At 44.9% G+C, this 21,085-nt stretch overlaps 1 protein-coding gene across 5 annotated transcripts in view; it reads right to left on the bottom strand.

Annotated features, from left to right (window-relative positions):
• Positions 1-203: 203 nt before the first annotated feature.
• LOC137374707 (uncharacterized) overlaps positions 204-21,085 on the bottom strand; it is a 195,708-nt gene continuing 174,826 nt past the window's right edge. For 2 of the 5 annotated variants that reach the window (XR_010975892.1, XM_068041245.1), the window contains exon 2: positions 204-715. Coding sequence is in view for 2 of the 5 variants with exons in the window: in XM_068041245.1 (XP_067897346.1) it covers positions 666-715 (50 nt within the window). In the remaining 3 variants the exon portion in view is untranslated. Of the gene's footprint in view, positions 716-1,182; positions 1,465-1,875; positions 1,985-3,548; positions 4,041-21,085 lie in introns of those variants that run through there. The other 3 variants (XR_010975891.1, XR_010975890.1, XM_068041244.1) reach the window with 3 other exon arrangements.

The following is a 21,085-nucleotide window of genomic DNA, read 5'->3' as shown; positions in this document are numbered from 1 at the left end:
TGTGCTAGATATTAGATGAAAATAACAATGCTGTTGAACTTTAATGCTTGGGACTAATGCCACTAACAGCAGGGGTATTCTTCTCTCTAGATTTTGTCAAATGCTGCTATTCAATATGAAAATGCCCAGCATGTATTTTGCATGTGAAGGAGCCATGTGCAGGAGGAGGTAATGGAGAAAACCTAGAGGAAGAAATACATCCATCAAAATGCCATCGTCAGTTTAATAAAACACAGCAGCCACTTAACAAGAACATGCTGCAATTGAAGAAAACTTTCTTTTTTCTATTTAATCCTATGAAGCAAACAGTGTAGAATGCATCTGGAATAAAAATGTCTGAAACATTCTTTTCTTTAAATTAATGTGTCCAGGATCTTGGTGCGTGCTGTATTTTTTGCTGTTAGAAGAGTGTGCTCGTTTACTATTGTTTCCATGTGTTTTCCTTGTGTTGCTCCAGCTACTAAAAGCGCATGAATATTTTCCGATTGTATGTAATTTCTGTTCTCAGTAGGGTTTTCTTATCAGCTCTCCTCCCTTTTGCTTCATCAACAGCAAAGAAATATTTCAAATGCCTCTCCTCTCTCATTGGCCTCACGATTTGTATCTCTCTGCTGCAGGTCACTCAGTTACTTGTGGTAGTGATGGTGGGTCTCCATCTGTATTGGTTATGGACGCTGGTGTGGGGTAGCGCTGTGTGTTCTGGGCAGTCCCGGTTCTACAGGAGAGAGAAAATGGTTAAGAGGTTACGAGTTCACAAGAAGGCATTCTAGTTCATAGTCATATGTCTTGTTCGTTTGTAGGTATCGGGGGCCGGATTTTCAAAACGGGGTCGGGAACGCGACGCCTGGATAATTTCCAGGTCCCGACCCCGCGCCTCAACTGTGTCACTCACATGCTGCTACTTTGATATGTCAATGCCCTAACTGGGCAGGAAGCAAGCTCAGCACCCGAGAGTGTGATGCCGGGTGTCTCCAGGAGGTGGCAGCTGCCTGCAGAGCATGCGCAGCAAAAAGCAGACAGCAGCCATGATGGGGCTTGCCGCGGCCTTGCTGAAGGAGGCAGGCAGCTCCTTGGAGGGCCAACAGCATTAAAAAAAAGAAGACATTGTTGAAAAATCCAGATATGAGGTAACTCCCATTATCTGGCGCAAGATCCCCGAGGGCCCCATAATTTTTTTTTTACCTGACAAAATGTTTCCCTTCGCCCCACAGTCAACGTGCCCCAGACTGTCCAGGTTCACCGGAATTGAAAATGGCAGTTCCAACCTCTCAGGCCCCTTAACAAGCTCCTCTTGGAGCTTTAATGGGCTGTTAATTGCAGGCGAGCAGGTTCTCTGTTCACTCCCCACCGCCCTCACTTTAAAAACTGCAGTCTGTCCTGGAGGCGTCAGGATCCAGAGACGGCCTCCGGGAACGTGATTTTTAAATTGTGTCCACAACCGATCCTGACCCCGCTGCCATTTGAAAATCCGGCCCCAGATTTGTATCTGTCACAGTTGGAGCTAATTGTATGTTTTTAAAATGTTGTGGCTGTATGCAAACTATTACAAAATAAGATTTCACACAGATACTGAGGACTACAATGTCATGTTTTAGTAACAGTAGGAAACAAAATAGGGATACTGGAAAGGGGATGATGGCAGCTAGTAAAAACCATGATTGACAAATGTTTCACTATCACCATCTGATAGCTCCTACTTTTAGGATATGCTGTTGACATTAAAAAACTCAAACACCAAACAAAATCATTTGCCTGCTGAATAACACAGTTTCACGTCTTCTCTTAACTGTAGCTCAACTCAATGCTCTGTGAATGATGTTTAATATAATGAGGAAAATAAGACTGAGAAATCATCCAGACATAAATCACCTTTACCTGGGATTGCTTAAGATGCATCTTCCATAGTTGAAAATTGCCTCCACAACTCCTGTTTCTGCAGGCAAGAAATGAGGGGATGCAGTGAGAAGGTACATTTGCCTGAGAGAGACATTGCCAGAGTGAAGCTGGAATTTGGTGCACACAGGAATTCGCTGCAGTGTGGGAAAGAGGGTCTCCTTTTCCTATTATTTTTAGCCTCCAGCAACTGGTAAGTCTTCTTCCTTTCACTCCAAGGTAGTTGATTGGTTGGTGAATATTTTATCATTTATCTTTCAAAATTCAGGTAATTTTAGAAATTGTAAGGTTTTCATTTGGTAATCCTATTTAAGTTTAGTAGATTGGGAAAGAGTGAGAGAGTTAGTTAAGAAAACGATTAAGTAATTAAAGTGAATTAACTAATGGCATAAGTAACAATGGCAACAGGTTGTATGTTGCAGCTGTGGTATGTGGGAGCTTTTGGATGCCTAAGCGATCCAGGGAAAACACATCTGCAGAAAGTGTAAGCAGCTAGAAGAATTCTGGATCTGGAAGCTGAACTGCAAACACTACGCAACATAAGGGAGGGGGAGAAATATCTGGACATTTTGTTCCAGAAGCCGGTCACACTTCTTAGAACAGAATCATCTGTTTTGGTCTGCAGTGAGGGACAGCAGGATGTGACCATGAATGAGGCAGGTAAAGGGAATGAGCAGACAGTCGTGGAGGAGCCTCAGACTTTACAATTGTCAAGCAGGTTTGAGGTGCTCTCAACCTGAGTGGATGAAAGTGAGGTCTGCAAGGTGGATGAGCGGACTGGCCATGGCACTGTGGTATAGGAAACTATTCAAGTTGGGGGAGCAAAAAGGAATGTAGTGGTAGTAGGGGATAGTATAGTGTTGACACTGTTCTGTGCAGCCTAGAGCTTGAATCTGGAAGGCTATGTTGCCTACCCGGTGCCAGGGTTCGGGACATCTGCTCAGGGCTGGACAGGAACTTGGAGTGGGAAGGGGAGGATCTAGTTGTCCATGTAGGTGCCAATGACATAGGTAGGACTAGGAAAGAGGTTTTGCTTAGACCGTATGAGGAGCTAGGCCAAACTGAAGAACAGAACCTCAAGAGTAATAATCTCTGGATTATTACCTCAGCCACATTCCAATTGGCAGAGGGCACATAGGATTAGTGAAATGAATACATGAAATGAATATGTGGCTCAAAGACTGGTATGGGAGAAGTGGGTTTCACTTCGTGGGGAACTGGCACCAGTACTGGGGAAAGTGGAGGCTGTACCGTTTGGATTGTTTGCACTTGAACCATGCTGGGACCAATGTTCTAGCAAAAAGTATAACTAGGTAAGTAGAGATGGCTGTAAACTATACAAGGGATGGGGGTTGAGGGATCAAGTCTGGGTAGATGTAGCAAACCAAGGGAAGAGCCAAGGCTGGAGAGCAGAATAGTTATGACCCAGTGAGAAAGGTGTCTAGGGGTCCCTCTCAGCCTACACCTGGTCTTACCGTAACTGGGTTTAATTTTTAAAACACCGTGTTTTAGCTCCCCCTCAGTGAATCCTTGTTCACCGCTTTCCAATTATAAGGCAAAGAAACCAGCACAAACAGGTTTTCATAGGTTTAAAGGTTGAAATTTATTAAACTTAAACTCTAATTCGGTTGACGCCTACGGATACGCCATGCCCACGCTAGCATGCATACACAATACACACATATAAATAGAGACAGAAAAGAGCAGAAGAAAAAATTAAAGTGGAAAAGTTTGAGGCAATATCTGAAGAGTTTTGTTATGGTTCTTCGAGCTCACTATAGAGTCCTTGATTGTAGGTAGATCTTGCTTTTCGTTGGGACCCAGTATTCTTCTTAAACCTTGTTTGCTGTAGGACACTTTTCTTTCTTGGGGTTCACGTGTCTCCAGTGGATTCAGAGGCTTGTGAGAAAGCCTTGGGAACAGACAGGAGAGATCTTCTTAGTCCAGGAGCAAACAGTCTTTCTCCTCAAACTCTCTGTGACTAGTTCATAAAACCCTGGACCAGCCAGTTTGTCATGTGACCAGCTGGTCTAACCAGTCCTGGCCCTTGTGGACTACATATAAGCTGGAAAAATCATATTGGCAATAGTAGCCTGGATGAGGAGTTCGTAGAATGCTTTTGAGATAGTTTCTTAGAGCAACACGTTCTGGAACCAAACAGAGGGAAGGTTATATTAGACTTGGTATTGTGTAATGTGACAGGATTAATTAATGACCTCAGAGTAAAGGCACCTCTAGGTAGCAGCGACCACAATATGATTGAATTTTACATCCAGTTTGAAAAAGAGAAGTGAGTCTAAGACTTGTATTTTAAACTTAAATAAGGGCAACTATGTGGGCATAAAAGCTGAGCTAGCTGAAGTGAACTGGGTTACTAGACTAAGAGATAGATCAATAGAAAGGCAGTGGCAGACATTCAAGGGCTATTTCAGAATACTCAGGACATGTATATTCTACTATAAAGAAAAATTCTAAGGGGAGGACCCACTATCCGTGGTTAACTAAAGAAGTTAAGGAAAGAATAAAACTTAAGGAAAAGACATATAATTGTGCAAAGGCGAGTGGCAGGTCAGATGATTGGTCAGAATATAAAGAACGGCAGGTAATGACTAAAAGGTTAATCAGGAGAAAGAAATTAGTGACAGGAAGCTAGCTGGAAATGTAGCAAGGGTTTCTACAGGTAGTTGAAAAGGAAAAGAGTAAGTAAAGTGAGTGTTGGTCCCCTAGAGAGTGAGAATGGGGAATCAATAGGAGATAATAAGGAAATGGCGGATGAATTGAACAAATGTTTTGCTTCTGTCTTCACTATAGAGGATACAAAAAACATTCCACTAATAGCTATAAATCAGGATGTGGAAGGAAGAGAAGAACTTAGTGAAATTACAATCATCAGGGAAGTGGTACTGAGCAAACTGATGGAGCTGCGGGCTGACAAGTCCCCGGGTCCTGATGGGCTTCATCCTAGGGTCTTCAAAGAGGTGGCTAATGAGGTGGTGTTATTTTTTTCAAAATTTGCTAGTTTCTGGAAAGGTTCCATCAGTCTGGAAAATAGTAAATATAACCCCTCGATTCAAGAAAGGGGAGGAGGCAGAAAACAGGTAACTCGAAACTAGAATTGATCATTAAGGAGGCTATAGTTGGGCACTTAGAAAAACTCAAGGTAATCGGGAATAATCAGAATAACTCTCTGAAAGGGCGATCATGTTTAACCAATTTATTGGAGTTCTTTGAAGGAGTAACATGTGCCATGGATAAAGGGGAGCCCGTTGACATATTGTACTTGGATTTCCGGAAGGCATTTGACAAGGTGCCACATAAAAGGTTAATGCGCAAAGTAGGAGCTCATGGTGTAGGGGGTAACATATTAGCATGAATAGAAGATTAGTTGGCTGGCAGAAAACAGAGAGTATGCATAAATGGGTCCTTTTCTGATTGGCAGGATGTGACGTGTGGAGCCCCGCAGGGGTCTGTGCTGGGGCCTCAACTTTTTACAATTTATATCAATGACTTAGATGAGGGGAGCGATGGCATGGTTACTAAATTTGCAGATGACACAAAGATAGGTAAAAAAGTATGTTGTGCAGAGGACATAAGGAGCTTGCAGACTGATATAGATAGGTTGAGGGAGTGGGCAAAAATCTGGCAGATGGAGTATCATGTGGGAAAATGTAAAGTTGTTCACTTTGGCAGGAAGAATAAAAAAGCAGAGTATTACTTAAATGGAAAACGACTGCAGAATTCCAGGGTGCAGAGGGATCTAGGTGTTCTAGTGCATGAGTCGCAAAAAGTTAGTATGCAGGTACAGCAAGTAATAAAGAAGGCTAATGGAATGCTATCCATTATTACGAGAGGAATTGAAAATAACAGTAAGTATGCTATGCTTCAGTTATACAGGGCATTGGTGAGACCACATCTCGAATACTGTGTGCAGTTTTGGTCTCCTTATTTAAGGAAAGATGTGAATGCGTTATAGGCAGTTCAGAGGATGTTTACTAGATTGATACCTGAAATGAGCAGGTTGTCTAATGAGGAAAGGTTGGACAGACTGGGATTGTTTTCACTGGAGTTTAGAAGAGTGAGGGGAGATTTGATTGAAGGATATAAGATCCTGAATGGTCTTGACAAGGTGAATGTGGAGAGAATGTTTCCTCTTGTGGGTGAGTCTGGAACTAGGGGACATTGTTTTAAAATTAGGGGTTGCTCTTTTAAGACAGAGATGAGGAGAAATTATTTCTCTTAGAGGGTTGTGGAACTTTGTAACTCTTGGCCTCAGAAGGTGGTGGAGGCGGGGTCATTGAATAATTTTAAGGTGGGGGTAGATAGATCCTTGTTAGGCAAAGGAATCAAAGGTTATCAGGGGTAGATGGGAATGTGGAATTCGAGACACAAACGGATTAGCCATGATCTTATTCAACGGCAGAGCAGGCTGGAGGGGCCAAATGGCCTACTTCTGCTCCTAGTTTGTATGTTTGTTAACCAGATCAAAGTATGCCATCTCACAGTCAAATTTAGTAAATGCATTACTCCATTGAATACATGTTAACCATCAGATCTATTAATTATCACAAGAAGGAAAGAATGAATGGTAGATATCTCTTCAAGCAGCTAAGATACCACTCAGCAGGGATAAATGACACGTGCTTTGTTCGTCATGGATGGCACAACAAAGATTAAGACCACCTCACACCGACAGGAACTTCGAAATTCTGATTGAAAGCTGTTCCAGAAAAATGCGATGCACTTTTATGAGTGAAGCACAAGCAGCTCACAAGCTTATTCTGGGCCTAAAGAGCATTGTGGCACATTAATGCAAGAATATCACCCTGTTTTAATATGGAGATGAAGGGCTGTCAACCCTGCACGACATGACCTAAGTAATTAATCTTCCTGTGTAAACCCAGGCAATAAGTCCTTTCTATCTTACAATGGGTGGGAGCATCATAGCCAAAGCCAATGTCCAAATACAAACACCTCCAATAAGGGGCACGGCACTGAATAGCAACAAAAGCAGGAATCCTTGCCAATTCCACTCCCCCACCCCCACCCCTTTTCTCGGCCATGGATAGTGAAATATTCATGAACTCAGTTCAGACCAAGGACCGAGTCTGGGACTTTGCATACCTGGCTTAATTTTAACAAGAATGAATGAGCTTGCATTTCTCCAGCTTCTTTCCCGGCCTCAGAATTTTCCAAAGCACTTCACAGACAATGAACATTTTTTGAAGTGGAGTCACAGTTGGAATGTAAGAAACGTGGCAGACTAACTGTGCAAAACAAGCTCCCACAAGCAGGGAAAGAAATGACTACATCATCTATTTTAGGCACTGATGAAAGATACATGTTGGGCAAGACTGCAGAAGAATTCCCCTGCTCTTTGAACTAGTGCCATGGAAACTTTTACAGCCACCTGAGTGGGCAGGAAGGGCTCCTGTTTAACGTGTCATCCAAAAGACAGCACCTCCGACTGTGCAGCATTCCTTCAGTACTGTGCAGAAGCCCCAGCCTAGATTATGTGCTGAAGTCTGTACTCAATGAACCATTGGAAAGTTATGATGAAAGGTCACAGACCTGAAACTCTAACTCCAGCATTTTCTGTTTTCATTCCAAATTTCCAGAATTTCCAGTATTTTACTTTTGCATTGTAATGTTGTTTTGATAATTATTGAGAAGGTTGGATAGATATCTGGCTGATAGACAAAAAACAGAGAGTAAGAAAGGGTAACTATTCAGAGTGGCAGAAAGTGGGAAGTGGGGTCCCACAAGGCTCAGTGCTGGGACCACTGTCATCCACAATTTATGTTAATGATTTAGATTTTGGAATCAAAAACTAAATTTTTTAATTTTCTGATGGCACCAAATTGAGGGGGATAGAATTGAAAAGTAGAGGATTATGCTAAACTTGTATCAAACCTTGGTTACACCACCTTTGGAGTTTTGATCACTATACTATAAAAGGCACTGGAGAGGGTGAAAAAATATTTACGCGGATGATACTGGAACTGGGAGATTATAACTATCAGGAAAGAATGAACAGTCTGCATCCCTTTTCTCTTGAAAAGAGAAGGCTGAGGGGTGACCGAATAGAGGTCTTTAAAATTATGAAGGGTTTTGATAAAGTGGGTACAGAGAAAATGTTTCCACTTGTGGGGAGAAGGAAAACTAGAGACCATCAATGTAAGATTAGATTAGATGAGATTAGATTAGAGATACAGCACTGAAACAGGCCCTTCGGCCCACCGAGTCTGTGCCGAACATCAACCACCCATTTTATACTAATCCTACACTAATCCCATATTCCCAACAAACATCCCCACCTGTCCCTATATTTCCCTACCACCTACCTATACTAGTGACAATTTATAATGGCCAATTTACCTATCAACCTGCAAGTCTTTTGGCTTGTGGGAGGAAACCGGAGCACCCGGAGAAAACCCACGCAGACACAGGGAGAACTTGCAAACTCCACACAGGCAGTACCCGGAATCGAACCCGGGTCCCTGGAGCTGTCAGGCTGCGGTGCTAACCACTGCGCCACTGTGCCGCCCCAAGATAGTCACAAAGAAATCAAATAGGGAATTCAGAAGAAACCCTTTACCCAGAGAGTGGTGACAATGTGTAACTCGCTACCACATGAAATAGTTGAGGCGAATAGTATAGATGTGCTGAAGGGGAGGCTAGATAAGCGTATGAAGGAGAAGGGAATAGCAAGTTATACTGATTGAGTTAGATGAGGAAGGATGGGAGGTGGTTCGAATGGAACATGGATTGGTTGTGCTGAATAGCCTGTTTATGTGCTGTGTATCCTATGTAATTCTATGTATCTATTGAGAGTAACAATATTTATCAGCTCTAAGAATCTGTACTGATATTAGACTTGCTGAAAAGCAGTTACTGTTTTGCTCGGGTTATGGCGTAATCCAGAGACAGAGCTCGGCCTCACTCCCGAATGAGGTCGAGTGTGGCTTTCTGCAGGTATAGGACTGGATTTTCATTACGGAGGCGGGAAACAGGAACTGAGCCTGGTTTTGGGTTGGAAACATGCCTCTGTTGGGAAACTGATTCAGGTTCAGATTTTCAAATGGGTCAGCCCTTAATTGGTACAGAGACAGGTTTCCTGTTGACGTAGAGCCAGTGAGGCCGGGAATGGAGATGAGTCAGATCTAGCCCGGGGCTCACATGGACCCCCCACGGCAGCCATCACTGAGGCTGCTGGTTGTCCTGAGGGAGAGATCTGCCTTCCACAGCACCAACGGGAAGCAAGATGTGACGGGCAGCTGGAAGCCTGGCACTAGGGACAGGGCAGACCCTCGCTTCATCGATGCCCACCTGGATCTAATGCTGCAGGCCATGAGGGACAGGGGGGAGGTTCTCTTCTCAGAGGGTGGCAGAACAAGGCCACCTCGTTGTGCAGCAGGGGCACCTCTCTGTTCAGTGTTATCCCCTTCTGCCTACTCTTCCTCCTCCTCTCTTACCTCCTGCTCCTCCCCCGATAAGCTGTCTCCTTCCAGGGCCTCATTGTCCTGAAGGTCCACACCTGTCTGGAGGGTCATGCTATGGAGAGCACAGCAGCCCACCACAATGAGAGACCCTTGCAGGAGGATATTGAAGGCACCACCCATTCGGTCCAGCCACTGGAACTGCATCTTTGGAAGCTCAATGCTCTGTTCAATGGTTGGTCTAATGAGTAGGTGGCATTGGTTGTATCACCTCTGTGCTTATGTCTGGGGCTCTCATAGAGCAGTGAGTGTCCATCTCTTCATAGGAATTCCCTTGTCTGCTAGAATCCATCCACACACTTTGGGGGATGAAGTCAAGATCGAAGGCAGCCTGGAATGGTGGAGGATGAAGGTGTTGTGTGTTCCTCGAACCTCTATGCCACTATGGACTGCACACAAAGACTGACCACTCCAGCTGGGATCAGTATTGTAATATTATGGATTCTTTTTTGAAGTGTTGATAGAGCAGGTAGCACATTGAGATGTTCACCGTACAGGTGTTTCTTCAAAATTGTCAAACACTAAGAATCACGCAGTGTGTTACATCGTAACTCTTAGATCACTTAGCTGATTTTTTGCCACACCTCTTAAAGGTGCACACACATACACGGGGGCACAGCGGCACAGTGGTTAGCACCGCAGCCTCACAGCTCCAGCAACCCGGGTTTGGCTCTGGATACTGCCTGTGTAGAGTTTGCAAGTTCTCCCTGTGACCGCGTGGGTTCTCTCCGGGTGCTCCAGTTTCCTCCAACATGCCAAAGACTTGCGGGTTGACAGGTAAATTGGCCATTGTTAAAAAAAAATGCCCCTTGTGTAGGTAGGTGGTAGGAGAATTGAGGGAAGGTGGGGATGTGAGAGGGAAAATGGGATTAATGTAGGATTAGTATAAATGGGTGGTTGATGGTCGGCACGGACTCAATGGGCCAAAGGGCCTGTTTCGATGCTGTATCTCTCTATGATTCTATAACAGAAGGAGTCTTGACAGCAACCAGGAAAATGAGCGCACATATGGAGGAATCTCTTGTTGTGGTCATGGACCAGTTAGACATTGAGGGAGTGAAAGCTTTTCTTGTTGATAGATCTCATTAGCTGTTCGCTGGGTGCCTTGATGGCTACATAGGCGCAAGCAATGATGCCTTGCGCCTGGGGAAATCCAGCAATGGAGGCTGAGCCCAATATTCCCTGTGGCCCATCTGTGTCAAAATGGATGTAGTCCCCCACCCTCCTGAATATGACATTGCTGACCTGCCTGATGGTGTGATGAGATGCCACCTAGGTCTGCAGCTGATCCCTGGAATGACCAAGTTGCATAGAAATTCAGGCAGCGTTGACCTTGACGCGGCTGCAGGTAAGGGACTGCTATAGAGGTCACGAGGCCTTGAGTAATTGTGGATCAGAGCACAAAGGTTGAGACCATCTGCCTGGATAAACACAGCCTCCTAGGGCAGTAGTACTGTCATTTGCAGGTAGCTGATTCTTGGGCAGTAGACCTGATATCTTGGGTAGCAACTTCTTTCCCTTGCAGCTCCCCTCGATGTGCTCCTCTGACCTCCTGCTATACAGAAGGTTGCATCTGCTGCAGCTCAACCTGGCTGCTCTGTCCAATGTCAGAGTAGCCTATACCTATCTCTGGATTCTTGCCACTCACCACTGAGAAAAGCAAGTCTTACAGCTCCAGCAATGGCTGTGGCACTTTTGGAGCAGCTGAGCTTTATCTTGTGCCTCTGCAGTATTTTAATCATCCCTTCCCATAGCCCCATGCTGTTTTCATAACAGTCAAGCAGTCCATGTAGAAATGCAGTTAGACTTGGACAATATCCAGGCTTGGGCTGATAAGTGGCAAGTACATACAAACATACGAATTAGGAGTAGGAATAGGCCACTCGACCCCTTGAGCCTGCTCCGCCATTCAATAAGTTCATGTCTGAACTGATTACTCCACATTTCCACCTACCCCCGATAACCTTTCACCTTCTTGCTTATCAAGAATCTATCTACTTCTGCCTTAAAAATATTTAAAGACTCTGCTTCCACTGCCTTTTGAGGAAGAGAATTCCAAAGGCTCATGACCCTCTGAGAGAAAAAATTTCTCCTCATCTCTGCAACGTTTGTGCCACACAAGTGCCAGGCAATGACCTCCTCCAGCAAGAGAGAATCTAACCATCTCCCCTTGACATTCAATGGCATTACCATCGCTGAATCCCCCACTATCAACATCCTAGGGTTACCATTAACCAGAAACTGAACTGGAGTAACCATATAAATACCGTGGCTACAAGAACAGGTCAGAGGCTAGGATTCCTGTGGCGGGTAACTCACCTCCTGATGTCCACCATCTACAAGGCACAAGTCAGGAATGTGATGGAATACTCTCCACTTGCCTGGATGGGTGCAGCTCGAACAACACTCAAGAAGCTCGACACCATCCTGGACAAAGCTGCCCACTTGATTGGCACTCCATCCACAAACATTCTTTCCTTCCACCACTAACGCACAGTGGCAGCAGTGTGTTCCATCTACAAGATGCACTGCAGCAGGTCACCAAGGCTCCTTAGACAGCACCTTCCAAACCCGGGACCTCTACCACCTAGAAGGACAAGGGCAGCAGATGCATGGGAACACTAAGTTCCCCTCCAAATCGCACATCATCCTGACTTGGAACTATATCGCTGTTCCTTCACTGTCACTGGGTCAAAATTCTGGAACTCCCTTCCTAACAGCACTGAGGATGTACCTACCTCACATGGTCTGCAGCGGTTCAAGAAGACAACTCACCACCACCTTCTCAAGGGCAATTAGGGATGGGCAATAAATTCTGACCTAGCCAGCGACGACCATACTCCCCGAACGAATAAAAAGAAACACCCTGCCATCTTCCAGACATGCTGATGCTGACAAGCCTGTTAATGAGCTCCTCAATAAGTTCAACAGGCACTTCATTGGAGGCATGTGGTGTTGCCATTCCCTACCCCCGGGTCCCTTTAAAAATGGCTTTGCATTCCATGGCAGTGGACCCAGTGTCATCCTCCAAGAATGCAATCTTTTAATTGCACTCGTGCCCGCTACCCCCTCCAGTGGGTTTTAAAAATCTGGCCCATGGTGTCTGTTGGAGATGGCATTGAGTATAAATTCACTGCACTGTCATACTGTATGTAAATAGAGCCCTTGGACTTTATGGATGCTTGATAAAACTACCTGCAATTTAATTTAACATTTAGTCACACTAATGAGTCACACTGCATAGTTCAGATGTAATCAGTGAGGGGAGTACATGTGCAAAGAGATTTGCTCATTTTAATTGAAATGGAAATTCAGGGAGATATACAATGGACAGCAAATCCAATAAATCCGGTTTTACACTTGCACCCAGTCAATATTTTTTAATTTATTCTTAGGATGTGGTGAGCTGCCTTCTTGACAACTGAGTGGCTCGCTAGGCCATTTCAAAGGGCAGTTAAGAGCCAACCACATTGTTGCGGGTCTGGAGACACATGTCGGCCAGACCAGATAAGGACAACAGATTTCCTTCCCTAAAGGACATTAGTGAACCAGATGGGTTTTACAACAATCCAATACTTCTGTGGTAACCATTACTGATAGCAGCTTCTTTATTCCCGACTTATTTAATTGACTGAATTCAAATTCTCCCGTTACCATGGTGGATTTGAACTCATGTCTCCGGTTCATTAGTCCAGTGCGTACACGATGGGCCAAATGGCCTCCTTCTACACTGTAAAGTTTCTGTGATAACCACTATGCTACTGTACCCTATAATTAGCCATTTCACACAAGGAGAGGAAAATATTGAAGTGGGAAGGAAAAGGCCTATTAATGAAACTATGCCAATTAACTTGGTGAATATATCTCTAATTCTTCTACCTGATTATCTTAGCCTCGAAATTGTTTATATGTTTCTAAATTTACTCAGTTCAGTTTTAAGTACATGAAGGAATGTTTCATAGAAGGGCAATTGATCTAAAATGTAGAATGGTAGATTTAGTCTGTCAATCATCCAATTTTTTGCAAGTCATTATATTAGACTGCAGTGTTCCTTTAGATCAGCTGATAGCACTCTTGTCTCTAGGATTGAGCACATAATCCAGGCTAATGGAAATGCTGCATTGTTTCAGATAACATTCTACTGAAAAGACGTTGAACCAAGGTCTTGTCTGCTTGGACAGATGGAATCTCATGGTACAATTTGAAGAAGAGCAGGATATTTTCTGGCCAACATTCCTTCCTCAGTTAGTGCCATCAGAATTACATTGACTGATTGTTCATCTCTGCTGTTTATGTGTCTTGCTGCTTGGAAATAATTGCAACGTCTGCCGACACAGCAACAGCCATTGTCCTTTCAAAGCAATTCACTGCATCTGAAACAGTTTGAGACATTCTTTTTAGAGAGGCATGATAAGGCGTTGTGCAAATGTGGGCCTTGCTTTCATTAAATTGAAATGAGATTGTAGCCAAGACAGAGGCTGCTTTCCTCAGCTTTAACTGAAAACTCAAAATGGCAGGCAATAAGATATATGTTCTCAAATGACGATAGTGTTTAGATATTTACAATAACCTTAAGACAAACATTCCTTTTGCAGTAAATGAAGCACATGTTCAGCCATTACAAACAATTCCTTCTGAAAAGAATCCTTTTTGAAAGCTGTCAGAAACAGAGGTGCTGTCCAGAAAATGTAACATGAAAACAGAGATCCAGACATCTGTTTCGGTAAATGAAGCCCTTGTGTTTAAATGGTTCACTCGCTTTATTTGATCAACGTGATGAATCCAGGTAACAATTTGATTCTTGGAGGAAGAGGGAATATTAAGCATCTCATCAACTTGCTTACCTCACTTGGTCGCGTTCCATCAACTCATGACCAGGCCGATAAATGAAAATGTGCGTTACAGCGGCCAGTTGATCCATCTGGAAAGAGAAGCAGGAGAGACGTGGGAAATTGATACAGACGAACGTAGTCAGCTCAATCCCTTCCACCACTGTTGAGATGCATTGACCGTAAAATTCTTGGTTTGGGGGAAGGACATAAGACGGCAAGTCTGTCTTTGTGGAGCTGAAGTATTAACGATGGAGCCAATGTATGCTGGGGTTCCACTGGACAGTTGGCTGTCTTCAATTCTGTTTGAGTGGCAGGCTGCAGTATCAGCAGCCTGTATGCAAATGATGGAGTTAGGATGGAATGACGTAAAATGTCCTAAATTCTGTGAATCTCCCTTGAGAGTGTGCGCCATTGTTTCAAAGGCACAGATGCTAAACGCACCATAAATGCCCAAAATGGCAGGTAGGAAGCATGTGCTGATTTTCACCCAAATATGAGTGGCGTGCCAAATTAGCAGGTGGCATGAAGGGCAAGATTTAAGAGTGAATATGCTAAATTAGAGCTCTGCGCTTCTTGCAGGATATTTGATGATTTTGGCATAACCCAGTAGCTGGCTCACCACATGCTAAACGCACCCAGCAACAGGAAGGACGCTATTTCAAGGGATGGCACAGAACTTTAGGTTAATTGCTAGTTTATCATTTCATGCAGCTGGCTCACTTCTGAGCATTTCCTGGTGTGTTTTATTGGCCAGGTCTCATTAGGATGCCACTTGCCGACTTCCTGACCAAGGGCTTCCAATGTCCAGGTAATTTTCAGTGTAAACCTCATTTTCTTCCATGTGAATTGATGGCATGTTGGCAGCTGCCCTGATGCTTTTATACCTCATCAGTCCAGTGTCTTATCTCGATTGCAACAGCAGGGGCAAGGGTCAAGCTGGCTGCTGGGAGATGAGAGGTACCCACGACTCACATGGCTCGTGATATCTCTTGTCGGACCACCATTGTGGCAGAGAACAGCTGCATGGAAACACACAAGAAAATAAGAATGATGCAAGCTTCTGAGATGTTTAAAGAAGATTCTGGTGGCTAGATACGTCTAATGGTGCCTTGCCGTAGGTACCCCCGAACTTTTCAATCAGGAAAGGATGGATGGTGGATGTCCCTGATGTTGCCAGAGAGCCTGATGATGACTCCACTGAAGATCAGGCTGATGAAGAACAGGAAGCAGATGCATTGACAGCAACCAATAGACATCTGAGAGATAGATTTATTTAGCAGACCTTCACAGATGAATCTGCCTCCTTTCATCTGCCTTTCTAAGTAAAGCCCTGGATCCTTCCAACCAGCCATCATATCCTATACCTGAGCTTCAACATCAGATTAGCTTTTCCATTGTCACACAAGAGAATCAAACATTAACATTAAATATTCCAGTGATTTATTACAGCTATATACAAAAACAAAATTTGTTCATTGTCTCTCTGCACATCTCTTGTGACTATGTGAGCTTTCTTCTGCATGATTCTGGCAATCTTTGGTTCCATTTTACCCTGGCTAGATCCCCACTCATCCCATTGAAGTTAGCCATGTTCCAAATTAGAAGTTCTACTTTAAATTGTTCCTTGCTCTTCCCCATTATTTATCTAAACCTTATGATACAATAATCACTCTTACCAAAAGTGTTCCTGTCCGCACAGACAGTCCACTTGTCCCTAGCATCAATGCTTCCGTCTTAGTTGGACCGACAACATAGTGGTCAAGGAAGTTCTCCTGAACACATTTCAGAAATTCCTCCCTCTCCTTTCCCTTTAGTCTAACATTACCACACTCGATATTTGAGTATTTAAAGTCCCCCAATATAACCACCCTATAGCTCTTGCACATCTCTGTGATTTCTCTGCAGATTTGCTTCTATATGTCTCTCTCTCACAATTGGAGGCCTATTAAATGCCCCCAGTAGAATGATCATACCCTTTTAGATTCTCAACTCTAACCAGATGGATTCTGTCCTTGTCCCCTCAAGAACATCCTCCCTTTCCAACTCTACAATGTTTTCTCTAATCAGTACTGCCACGGCACCTCTCTTTTTTCCTTCCCTATCTTTTCTGAACACTTTCTATCCTTGAACATTAAATACTCTCACTATTTTAAAGCCATATTTTGGATATTGCCACTGCAATATATTCCCATAATGCTATTTATGCTTGTGGGTCACCAACATTATTCAGCACCCTTTGTGTACTTACATACATGCATTGTAAACCTGTCTTTGTATTCCTTGTATTCTTTTTAGTCTGCTCCTATCTAATATGGTACAATTTCCTTCTGTCGTACTATCACTCTCATACCTTTATGCACGTTTTTTCTCTTTCTACTTCTATTTACTGGTGCCAATCTCCCTGCCAATTTAGTTTAAACCCTCCCAACAACCCTAGTGAACCTTCCTGTGAGGACATTGCTCCCAGTCCTGTTGAGGTGCAATCATCCCTTTTGAATAGCTGCCTCCTGCCCCACAACTGGTCCTAATGTCGCAAGAATCTGAAGCCCTCCCTCCTGCACCATGCTTCAAGCCACACATTGATTTTTTTTTATTCATTCATGGGATGTGGGCATCACTGGCTATGCCAGCATTTATTACCCATCCATAATTGCCCTTGAGAAGGTGTTGGTGAGCTGCCTTCTTGAACCGCTGCAGTCCATGTGAGGTAGCTCCACCCAAAGTGCTGTTAGGAAGGGAGTTCCAGGATTTTGACCCAGCGACAGGGAAGGAACGGCGATATAGTTCCAAGTGAGGATGTTGTGTGATTTGGACGGGAACTTGCAGGTGGTGATTTATTTTATTTATTTAGAGATACAGCACTGAAACAGGCCCTTCGGCCCACTGAGTCTGTGCCAACCAACAACCACCCATTTATACTAATCCGACATTAACCCCATATTCCCTACCACATCCCCACCATTTTCCTACCACCTACCTACACTAGGGGCAATTTACAATGGCCAATTTACCTAGCGACCTGCAAGTCTTTGGCTGTGGGAGGAAACCGGAGCACCCGGCAGAAACCCACGCGGTCACAGGGAGAACTTGCAAACTCTGCACAGGCAGTACCCAGGTCGCTGGAGCTGTGAGGCTGCAGTGCTAACCACTGCGCCACTGTGCTGCCCAAATGACGTTCCCATGCATCTGCTGTCTTGTCCTTCGAGGTGGTAGAGGTCGCGGGTTTGGAAAGTGCTGTCTAAGGAGCCTTGGTGCGTTGCTGCAGTGCATCTTGTAGATGGTACACACCTCTGCTACAATGCGTCAGTGGTGGAGGGAGTGAATATTTGTGGATGGTGTGCCAATCAAGCGGGCTGCTTTGTCCTGGATGGTGTCAAGCTTCTTGAGTGTTGTTGGAGCTGCACCCATCCAAGCAAGTGGAGAGTATTCCATCACACTCCTGACTTGTGCCTTGTAGATGGTGGATAGGCTTTGGGGAGTCAGGAGGTGAGTTACTCGCTGCAGGATTCCTAGCCTCTGACCTGCTCTTGTAGCCACAGTATTTATATGGCTACTTCAGTTCAGTTTTTGGTCAATGGTAGCCCCTAGGATGTTGATAGTGGGGGATTCAGCGATGGTAATGCCATTGAATGTCAAGGGGAGATGGTTCGATTCTCTCTTGTTGGAGATAGTCATTGCCTGGCACTTGTGTGGCATAAATGTTACTTGCCACTTATCAGCCCAAGCCTGGATATTATCCAGGTCTTGCTGCATTTCTACACGGATTGCTTCAGTATTTGATGAGTCGCGAATGGTGCTGAACATTGTGCAATCATCAGAGAACATCCCCACTTCTGACCTTATGATTGAAGGATGGTCATTGATGAAGCAGCTGAAGATGGTTGGACCTAGTACACTACCCTGAGGAACTCCTGCAGTGAAGTCCTGGAGCTCAGATGATTGACCTCCAACAACCATAACCATCTTCCTTTGTGCTAGGTATGACTCCAACCAGCAGAGAGTTTCCCCCCTGATTCCCATTGACCTCAGTTTTGCTTGGGCTCCTTGATGCCATACTCGGTCAAATGCTGCCTTGATGTCAAGGGCAGTCACTCTCACCTCACCTCTTGAGTTCAGCTCTTCTGTCCATTCTTGAACCAAGGCTCTAATGAGGTCAGGTGCTGAGTGGCCCTGGCAGAACCCAAACTGTGTATCACTGAGTAGGTTACTGCTAAGCAAGTGCTGCTTGATTGCACTGTTGATGACACCTTCCATCACTTTGCTGATGATTGAGAGTAGACTGACGGGGCGGTAATTGGTCGGGTTCGACTTGTCCTACTTTTTGTGTACAGGACATACCTGGGCAATTTTCCACATTGCCAGGTAGATGCCAGTGTTGCAGCTATACTGGAACTGCTTGGCTAGGGGTGCGGCAAGTTCTGGAGCACAGGTCTTCAGTACTATTGCTGGAATATTGTCAGGAACAATAGCCTTTGCAGTATCCAGTGCCTTCAGTCGTTTCTAGATATCACGCGAAGTGAATCGAATTGGCTGAAGACTGGTATCTGTGATGCTGGGGACTTCAGGAGGGGGCCGAGATGGATCATCAACTTGGCACTTCTGGCTGAAGATTATTGCAAATGCTTCTGCCTTATCTTTCGTACTGATGTGCTGGGCTCCCCCATCATTGAGGATGGGGATATTTGTGGAGCCACCTCCTCCAGTTAGTTGTTTAATTGTCCACCACCATTCATTGCTGGATGTGGCAGGACTGCAGAGCTTAGATCTGATCCGTTGGTTATGGTATCGCTTAGCTCTATCGCATGTTGCTTACGCAGTTTGGCACGCAGATAGTTCTGTGTTGTAGCTTCACCAGGTTGACACCTCATTTTGAGGTATGCCTGGTGCTGCTCCTGGCATGCCCTCCTGTATTCTTCATTGAACCAGGGTTGGTCATCTGGCTTGATGGTAATGGTAGAATGGGGGATATGCCGGGCCGTGAGGTTACAGATTGTGGTTGAGTACAATTCTGCTGCTGCTGATGGCCCACAGCGCCTCATGGATGCCCAGTTTTGCATTGCTCGATCTGTTCAAAATCTATCCCATTTAGCATGGTGATAGTGCCACACAACACGATGGACGGTATCCTCAATGTGAAGGTGGAACTTCGTCTCCACAAGAATTGTGCGGTGGTCACTCCTACCAATACAGTCATGGACAGAAACATCTGTGGCAGGCAGATTGGTGAGGACAAGGTCAAGTATGTTTTTCCCTTGTGTTGGCTCCCTCACCACAGTGAGGGAGACCCAGTCCAGCAGCTATATTAGTACTCGGCCAGCTCGGTCAGTAGTGGTGCTACCGAGCCACTCTTGGTGATGGGCATTGAAGTCCCCCACCCAGAGTACATTTTGTGACCTTGTCACCCTCAGTGCTTCCTCCAAGTGGTGTTCAACATGGAGGAGTACTGAGTCATCAGCTGAGGGAGGGGGTAGGTGGTAATCAGTAGGAGGTTACCTTGCCCATGTTTGACCTGATGCCATGCGACTTCATGGGGTCCCGGAATCGATGTTGAGGACTCCCAGAGCAACTCCCTCCCTACTGTAGACCACTGTCCCACCACCTCTGCTGGGTCTGTCCTGCCGGTAGGACAGGACATACCCAGGGCTACTGATTGCAGTGTCTGGGACATTGTCTGTAAGGTATGATTCCGTGAATATGACTATGTCAGGCTGTTGCTTGACTAGTCTGTGGGACAGCTCTCCCAACTTTGGCACAAGCCCCCAGATGATAGTCAGGAGGACTTTGCAGAGTCGACAGGTCTGGGTTTGCCGTTGTCATTTCCGGTGCCTAGGTCGATGCCGGGTGGTCCGTCTGGTTTCATTCCTTTTTTTTACTGACTTCGTAGCGGTTAGGTACAACTGAGTGGCTTGCTAGGCCATTTCAGAGGGCATGCAAGAGTTAACCGCATTGCTGTGGGTCTGGAGTCACATGTAGGCCAGACCAGGTAAGGACAGCAGATTTCCTTCCTTAAAGGACATTAGTGAACCAGATGGGTTTTTACAACAATCGACAATGGTTTCATGGCCATCATTAGACTAGCTTTAAATTCCAGATTTATTAAATCAATTGTTAGATCAATACCCTGGGTCTCTGGGTTACTAGTCCAGTGATAATACCACTATGCCACCGCCACTGCCTTCCTATCTTCCTATTTCTACTCTTGCTAGCACTTGGCACTGGCAGTAATCCAGACATTACTACATTCCAGTTCATACGTTTTAACTTCCTCCCCACCTCCTGAAAATCTGACTGCGGGACTTCAATACATGCTCTGTCGAAGTCGTTGGTATCAACATGTACAATAACTTCTGGCTCAGTCCCTTTTCCTGGAGAGTATTCTGCACATCCTCCATGATGTCCTTTACTTTGACACAAGGGGGACAATACACCATGTGGGACTAAGGATGACGCTTACAGAAATGCCTGTCTGTCCTCCTAACTGTAGAATCTCCTATAACAACTGTGTTTCTGCTCTTTGCTGTTTCCTCCTGTGCAATCCCTTGCCCATTGGTGCTATGGTCTGGACTGCACTCCTTCAAGGCGTCGTCACTCCCAACTGTCTCCAAAACTGAGTATTGGTTTGAGAAAAGTGCACATCCCGAAAGCCCCTGTACCTCCTGCCTCTTCCTACTGTTCAGCATGGCCATCCATGTGCCTGTTCTTCATCTACAATCTCTGCACCTTCTTGTTGTGTCAGTCACTGCTCAATGGCAGCACTTTCACCTCTGAGTCAAAAGATTGTATGTTCATGTCCCACTCCAGGGACTTAAGCCCATAATCGAGGCTGACAGTCTAGTCCAATACTGAGAGAGTGCTGCACTGTCA

Source organism: Heterodontus francisci, chromosome 10 (assembly GCF_036365525.1).
Source record: "Heterodontus francisci isolate sHetFra1 chromosome 10, sHetFra1.hap1, whole genome shotgun sequence".
NCBI lineage: Eukaryota > Metazoa > Chordata > Chondrichthyes > Heterodontiformes > Heterodontidae > Heterodontus > Heterodontus francisci.
This window is presented reverse-complemented; position numbering and strand designations above follow the sequence as displayed.